General features: G+C 30.4%; 1 protein-coding gene across 1 annotated transcript; it reads right to left on the bottom strand.

The window, feature by feature from the left end:
* Positions 1–874: 874 nt before the first annotated feature.
* Positions 875–4,892, bottom strand: PRMT10 (protein arginine methyltransferase 10). The gene is made up of 7 exons (XM_047320559.2): positions 4,607–4,892; positions 3,998–4,190; positions 3,529–3,634; positions 2,653–2,842; positions 2,006–2,191; positions 1,835–1,918; positions 875–1,234 (listed from the first exon to the last, which is right to left on the bottom strand). The coding sequence occupies exons 1-7, from the start codon at positions 4,790–4,792 to the stop codon at positions 1,058–1,060; spliced, it is 1,122 nt and encodes a 373-aa protein (XP_047176515.2). The 5' UTR covers positions 4,793–4,892; the 3' UTR covers positions 875–1,057.
* Positions 4,893–8,728: the final 3,836 nt, after the last annotated feature.

An 8,728-nucleotide genomic window follows, 5' to 3' on the forward strand; every position in this document is an offset into this window, starting at 1 on the left:
TTGACTTATTTCTAGTTTTTTTAAGGCTTGGTTTTGCCATGGCTAATCTTAGGAAAGGAGGGAGATGAGCCTATATTAGGGTTATTCTTGGATGAATTAGGATAAGCTTTGACAAAGTTCTTGAAAGAAAACCATGGAGAAGTATTATCTTTTAATGAAACATTACAAGGAAATTGAGCTTCTTGGACAATAAGGAATTAAACCAAAATTAAGGGAATTTTCTCTTCTTGAATAAAGAGTAAATGTGTTAACCATTTAAGTTCACGTACACATTCATCACTCAATTCAGATCTCATCCTAGTTATTTGTACACAACTCAAACAACAAATATATATTTTCAAACCATTATCAAATTATGTTTTCACACGCTCAAAAACTTTTACAAATTATCCTTAACCTCATATTCTAAATATACAATTCAAAAATATTTCTCAATCTAAAAATACATTTTGAAATATATTTTTGAATATATCGTATACTTCAAAACATATTTCCAAATTTAAAAATACTTTTCAGATTGCACGAAATTCGTTAAATAAAGGTATAGAGATAACTTTTAGCTTTTTATTATAATTTTAATTAGGGATTATTTGATATTTATGGATTTTATGGGAGTAAAAATCACATGATCCATGTTTCTGATAAAAAGGAAAAAAATGCTAATGATTAATTTGAGTTATTTTTTACTTCAAAAACTCTATTGATGATAAAAAAATAATAATAGATTCCTTCACATAAAATAAGCTAAACCAACTGCATCATTAAATGTAGTTTTTATATTTCACAAAAATAAGCACGATTCTTTTTTTGACAAAAAAAAAACTCATTGCATTTCTCTACTGATTGATATTGTGTTTGGATACAACTTGGTATATAATCGAAAACCTGGCATAAATATATTAGAAGTACTTGTGGAAAAGAAGACTACAAAAGACCATTCCACCAAAAAGATACAATAGACCTGGGGATATAATTATATGATATCATCATTCAAAGCATGAAGAGCAATAGAATCTGACATGTATCCTGTAGTCCCTAGAATTTGGAATCCAAATTGTTACTCAATGTAGTACTTATTTTTGAAAGGTGCAAGTAGCTTGCCGGAATGCTGATGAATCTCACATCCAAGTTCAACCTCCATCAAACGATGATTCGCCTTTGAGCGACTCATCAGAAAAGAAACCTTTAAATCATCACCTTCACTGAGATTCATAGGAGGATGCAAAAGAAAAACCTGTCCAATGATTAAATATATCATCAAACTAACATTATCATGCAGCTGGATATAAAAGTCAGACCGTAGGTTATGACTACAACAATAAATGCTGCACATACATACATCATTATTCACAAAGCATGGAAGTTATCTCTTTGTCTGTTTTCCATTCTCTATAAAATTGTTAACACGTACTTTAAGAATACAACATGCACTTTAAGCGAGTGTTTGAAGCAAATCGAAGAACTACACAAGCAAAAACAGCAAACTACAAGCATCTGAGTCAACTCAACACAATTTTTTGACCTATTATTGTTTAGAGATTAAGTAGCTAGAAAACTACTGAGAAGAGGAAGAAAGCATCAGGTATTCAAAGCTTCTGTCCTGTGACGTGTCTGTTTCATCCTTGCTACAATTTTTAAAGTCAAACATGAAATGTGTACGTTGTGTTGGGGCTTTTTAAAATTTTTAGAAATCAAACTACCGTAAAGAAGTTTGTATTCCTTCAACAGTGTTAAATTGTTCTCTAAAGTAAAGAGCCTATAGTGGAGAAACTGATACTGACAAAATTATTTCATGACCAAGACTATATCACCAAGAAGTTGATGCAGCACAAACCTGTTGGCCCCAATGTGTACCGTAATCCACACTAGGAGCTGTAGTTAACTCAATCTCCTGTTTAGCTGGATCCTCACTTCTTCCCTGGTGAATTAAAACAGAAAACATTGGGATTAGGATTTATGATATTTGATAGATACAAATGTTGTTAAAAAGGTCAGAATAACTAACCCGAAAATGTACATCAAACCACCCTCCAAATCCACACAACTTTGCGTTTTCCATGGTTATTGACAAAGAAAAGTTTGATCTAACTTTTTCTATGTCAGCCACTGTGGCAGTTAAACAATCAATTTCCTTTATTATGGCAGCAGTTCCAATGACTTGATGTGGATGAAGGTTGTTCCACAAAGATGTCTAAAGAAATCACAGCAAGCATAAATTAATCTAATGAGCAATCTTTATCCTTTTATATCACACTCTGACATTAACTTACAATAACGAAGCCAAATTTAATTTGTATATCCAGTAACACCCACAAAGTAAAAAGAAACCATTAATCATTGTTGATGCACAATCCCAACCGAACCCCCTTTATAGTCTAGGTATCCAGCATGCAATCCTACCACAATCACAAAAATAAGTTTTGGAACTACAAATTTTCAATCTGGTAAAACACATAGAATTGAATTTTTGTAAACCATCACGCAACTTTGACAATCATGATAAGAATACCAAAATTTACTTCTAAAAACTAATTCACTAATTTTAAACAAACAAGAAAACCAACTAAATTATAAGAACTCATAGGCTTCCAACTATGATCGAAATATTATTTCAGTACAAATAAACCACTAAAACCAAAGTATACAACTTGCCTGAAGATAGTATTTTCTTTGCTCATCTGAAAAAGGCTTTGTTAAAGTGCTCATATCAACACCATAGTAGGTTTTTGTTTCATCAACGAAGTTGTTCCAATCATCCATAGTTGATTCATATTCTCCTGATTTGTGATCAACTATCCCAGTCCTGATGGGTGCCATCCACATGCGAGCATGACTAGGATACCTGCCAAATAAAGCTTCTCAAATCACTAATTACGTAGGAAACACCAAAAGCAATCAAAGAAATACACAGGTAACCAAAATTCATAACATAACCATCAGGCAACAACCAAATTAATTATACATGTAAATTATCACCATTGGTAATGTGATGAAATGAGCATAGTGCGCACTACATGCCAAGACAATGAATCTAATGTAAATAGATAAGCACTGAGTAGTTTTGTATTTAACTCACGAGACAAGTTTGGCACTATATTTGTTGACTAATGAGTGATGACTATGAAATAAGAATTTTGAAGCTAACCAATTCCATTGAAAACTATAGAATATGTTACACAGAACAAAACTCTGTGCCTTCTGTGTAGCTTGGTTTGAAACGTGGACACAATTGTTGAAATTTAAGGAATACATCTTTTTTGGGGCAATAGTTTTGCTTCAAATATCAAATGACCAAATATACTCCAGTAGAAATCTTAAAAATCCCAGAGAACGAATGAATGCTGCAATATGAAAAATGAACTACACTATCTATTTTAATGGGCACAACCAAAACACAAAATGGATGAATAGGTAAGGTGGTAGGGAGCAAATGAGAAGACACAAAACATCAACGCATCAAAATACTTTTTTCTCTGCTTTGAGACATAAAAATAGTTGCGGCAGAAAAATAGTTGCAACAATACATACATCACTCCTGTCGGTTTGAGCCAGTGGTCACGAGCATGTATAACTGAATCAAACATGGATTCTCGCAGAAGAAAATAACCCATCCACTCAGAGATGATCACGTCAACTGCAAGTTACATAATAACATCTAAGGCCACAAGGATAAACAACAAGTATAATTTAGATCAAGAGGGGAAAATGAACAAAACTCAAATTTACTAATAAAACACAGCACAAAGTGTTTTTTTTTTTAATTTAAGAAAACAATTTGTATTTCCATTTCCTTATTTTACCAATAATTACAAAACATCACTTTATTTTAGAAAACGGATAACACACAAAAACTGTTGTTTTCTTCCACCACAAATCCTTTAAAACAGGAAACAGAGTAAATGTCATTTTTGAAATCATTAATGTACACAAGAACCAGAAACACAAAAAAAAACATAAGTTATATCAAACAAACTAAACAGATCTCATTAATTCTAACCTTTCTCAGGCAAGGTAACATCCTCCATTGATCCCTCGATGACCTCAACTACATTCTGAAGATTATTCGCTTTGACGAGTGCACGGGCATGTTCTGACATCTTCGTCGCTTCCACTGCATACACCTTCCTCGCACCCGCTTGCGCTGACCATATAGCAAGAATGCCACTTCCAGTCCCCACATCCAAAACAGTCTTCTCCCAAATTAACTCACGAAGTCAGTTCCAAATCATAACATAAACACAAAAAATAACCATAACCAATGCTCTCAAACTATAACACAGTAGCAAAGGTTGTCTTATCCAATTCCTGTATCAGTAAAATTTCCACTACCATCGAAGTTGGGCTCAGCAACTAATTTCACAAGTTTTACTTCACCTCATTTTTTAATATAAATTGCAAAATGAAATCCCAATTTCTTATTAGAAAGTATTGAAGATAAAACCTAGGGTTGTACTAATCTCAGCTCAAAATAAGATACTTCCAAGGGTAATTTAATTCAACCTTTTAAGTTTGATAGGAAAATAAAGAATAGCAAAGGTTCATTCATAGAAGACGGCACTTAGTGATAAATGGTTGATGCGTAAAATGGTGATATGAAGACGCTGACCTTGCCAGCGAAGTGGTTTTTGTTCTCAAAGATGGCGTTGAAGTAAGCGTCCATGCGAACACGATCCGAGAGCATATCCTTCTGGTGGTAGAGGAAAGCATAGGTGCAGAAGTAATTGGCGAAGTCAACGTCTTTGGGAACAGGGGCGCCTCGACCACCGGGAGCGGCGTTTGCAGAGGTTCCCATCTTACACACACTCGCCCTTGCGCCGTTGCTCTCTCAGCTCCGTTCAACTTTTAGGGCATGCTAACTTTCGCGGCACAACAGCCTTGCCTCTGTCTACGGTTAGTTTATACTTGCTGTCTTTTCGAGTACTTTAATGAATTTTTAAAACCGTCTTGAATAATAATAAAAATTAAATTTCGGGTTTATATTTTTTAATTCAAATAATTACTTATTATAAAATAATTATTTACATTTTTATTTTTAGTAACTATTTTTTAAAATTTAAATAATTATTTATGATAAAAAAGTTATTTATAAAAACTATTTTTTAGTTTTATCATTTTAGTAACTATTATTTTTAATTTAAAAAATTACTCATTATGTATAATTTATATAACTATATATAAAAAAATACATCTATTTGGTATCTCTCTTGTTTTTTTAATTTTACCTCTTATTTACTATTTTTTAAATTTAAATAATTATTCATAATAAAAAATTATTTTTCAATTTTATCATTTTAATAATTACTTTTTCTAATTCAAATAATTACTCATTATAAATTGATTATTTACTTTTCAAAATTTAAGTATTTACTCATAATAAAAAAAATATTTACAAAAATTATTTTTTAGCTTTATCATTTTGTAACTATTTTTTTAATCAAATAATTACTCATAATAAAATAATTATTTAATTTTTTATTATATTGGTAACTTTTTTCAAATTTAAATAATTATTTATAATAAAAAAAACCTATTTACATAATATTACTTTTTTTCAATAACTAAATTTATTTTATTTATAGTTATACCTATAACTGTATACATCTTTTATTTTTTTTTCAACTTTATTATTTTAATTACTACTTTTAAAATTTAAATTATTTATAAATATTTAGAAATTGCGTACACATGTACACGATAGTGTATGCGTTTATGATAGTAATAATAGTAATATTTAAAAAGAATTTTCTTAATATTTTTTAATTTTATTGAATCTATTCTATATCTTTTATTTTAAATTAAATTTTAGTATTTTATTTTTAAAATGTTAATATTTATATCTCTATAAATTATTTATCATAAATTTGATAGATCTTACGCCATAAGAAACATATATTGATACAAATTTAGTTATGATGTAATTTATATATTTAAAATAATTTATGCGTCAAATTTGAGTTATATAATACAAGCTTAACACTTAATTTGGTCTCTAATTTCATTCAATTTTTCAAAAAAGAACTTTCAATTTTTTATTTGTTCAATTTAGTTTTATAGTTGAATGTCAGGCGAAGCAATCTAGAGATAAGAACACAGTTTAGTCAAGATTTTCTAGTTTAAGAGGATACGAGGGACTTATATCCACATCTTTTTCTTTGGTCAATCTAATTTCTGGAAATGATTTTTTTTGTTATTGGGAGAATGTAAGAACCTAAAAGTTTTCTAGGCTGAAGTACTACTTTGTGGTCCAAATTGATGGAGTTGATATACAAATTCTTAGAATAATGAGTTACAAAGGGAATTATGTAGTTTGATAAGTGGTATAGAGTCTTTTATAACTTGTTCATACTATTAGATGGTCAAATTTTTTATGTCAAGTGGAGAAAAAGAAACTAAGTTGTTTTATACTTGTTTTAAGGTGAAATTAGGGATTTTTGATAGGCAAAATTATGAGGAAATGGTTGGTCTAGAAAAACAAAAAATTGAGGTTAGTTTGGAAGTCGTTTAAGACTTGTTGAAGTTGTAAAACCAGTCAAATATGGCGTGGAGTTCAATAGTGGACTAGTGAGTGGGTATTTGCATGTTTTTTTGTCCAAATAAGGGGGTTTTGAGTGGTGAAATTCTAAAAGAGTGGTTTTAGAAAGAAACTTAATGTTTGGGGTTGGTGTCTAGGCCATTTAAGATTTGTATAGCATATTTGTTCAATTAAATCTGAGGTAAAATGTTTAAAATATGATATATGAGTTTTGGTTGCAAATTAATTGATTGAACTTTGATTCCTTAGCAAATCATCAAATTGGTATCTAATCTAAGTTATAAAGATGTATTTGAATCATTCTCATTGTCTAAAATGTCATTTTGATTATTTAGATAGGTATTGAGATCAAACGAAGCTAGTTTTAGAGTTGCTGATTTTCTATTATAGGGTTGAACGCCAAGATTGTAGGACTGAGCGCCAACATTCCATTGGTGTTGGGGCTGAGCGCCAGGAAAGTAGCAATGAGCACCACTTTCCAATGGAGATTGGGCTAAGTGCCAGAATGCTCAAGTTGAGCGTCAAGGATGCAATATTGATTTTTGATCTCTATTTTCTTGTTCTTATTGGCTTTTGAGTTGTATTTAGTACTTTGATAACTTGAATGAGTTGTTTTCTGGTTCTTTTGGTGGATGTTTAGTGGATTCATGTATTTAGTATGCAATGAGGCTATGTATATGATTAAGTATGGTGCAAACATATGGGTAACATGTATAATGATATGCAAATAATATGGAAATTGTGGATTTAAGTATGAGTGAGAAAGGAATTCCAAGGAGAAATATCCTAAGTTGGTTATATTGTGTAATGTATTTGAAGTAGGGGCTCCTGGATTGGGAAATGATCATCACACTCTCAATAACCCCATCTTAAGTAGAGATAGGTGATTATGTCGTGGAGAGTAGCAGGAGGTCCTAGTTTATGGTCACTGGTTTTAGTCATAGATGTTTGACAAATTAACCTTGGTATATGGTATTATTGGGGGTGGTTGAGGTTTTGATTATTATTTCTGAGCAGGTTGCTCCACCATATAAGGGTGCAGGTTTTCCATGAGTCTGACATCAATGCATCTATCCGGATAGTAAAAGTTTCAAAGTGTGGAAGGGATTAGTTTCAGCATTGATTGATTCATAATATGCATGTATTTGTTATTGTTTTAAATTGTATGTAAAATCTTTTGATACTTTAGTTTATCCTTGTTTTTGTGTTGTCTGTCTTTAAGTATGTTTCTCTTTGGCAATGATCACCTTAATGGGTGAGTTTAAGTGGTGTATCTGGGGAACATGTGCTAGTTGGTAGCGAAGCTGACGCCTAGAGTAGGAAGTTTTAGCTTCTTTTCTTTGTTTGTAAAGTTGACCTTACTCTTTTGACTTAATGTAGTATGTATTCTTCTAGCATAAAAGGGTCTACATATGAAGTTTTTTATTATAAATTATTTATGAATATTTGTAACGAGAATTTTATATGTTTTTCTTTGGTTAATGCTTGTGTAATATCAAAGATATGATATCTCATATAATAGTTAAATACTATTAAATTTTGGGATGTTGTAATATATTATATAAAACTATTATTTAACCGGTTAAATTTGTGAAAAATTAAAAAAAAACAAATATACAATTAAATTATTTATTTATTTAACATGTTTTCACAAATTTTATATGAGCTTTATACCACAGCGAAAAAATTGTTGCTTTAAAAATGAGAAAAAAATTATATATATATATATATATATATATATATATATATATATATTCATGTTTTTTTTCACTATATGAAATCTCTGAAAATTTATAGAAAAATTTAAAAATGTAAATTATGACTTTTTTTTAATGAATAAATCAATAAAATGAACGTAAGACGAAGTCCTTTAATAAATGAGTTAAGGCATGTCTTTGTTTATACGTGGGATGTTTATGCTGCAAAATGTTTTAATCCAAAATCTTAAAAGATGATTTCCAAGAATTAGGATAAAATATCTATATTTGTTGTCTTGATTTTATTTTACCTATTTATGTAAGGGCCTGAAAATATATGGTAGTTGGGTATTATGTTGAAGCAGCTAGACCCATAACACTAAGGGCACCTTAGGAGGGGCTTTTCAGATCTGAACTCATTATCTCAGCTTCCCATTCTCTCTCTAAAAAACTTGTTCCTCCATTTCTCTCTGCCTTCTATCTACCTTTCCCTCACGTT

Source organism: Vigna umbellata, chromosome 2 (genome assembly GCF_029865625.1).
Source record: "Vigna umbellata cultivar VRB3 chromosome 2, Vumbellata_1.0, whole genome shotgun sequence".
In the NCBI taxonomy this organism is placed as follows: Eukaryota; Viridiplantae; Streptophyta; class Magnoliopsida; order Fabales; family Fabaceae; genus Vigna; species Vigna umbellata.

Bases quoted from the DNA above. Each gene is read 5' to 3' on its own strand.
- PRMT10 (XM_047320559.2), bottom strand. From the start codon at position 4,792: ATGGGAACCTCTGCAAACGCCGCTCCCGGTGGTCGAGGCGCCCCTGTT. The intron at 2,192-2,652 runs GCAAGTTGTATA...TGATTTCTTTAG, and splicing joins AAAGAAAATACTATCTTCAG to ACATCTTTGTGGAACAACCT. The intron at 1,235-1,834 runs GTTTGTGCTGCA...ATCATTGGACAG, and splicing joins GTACACATTGGGGCCAACAG to GTTTTTCTTTTGCATCCTCC.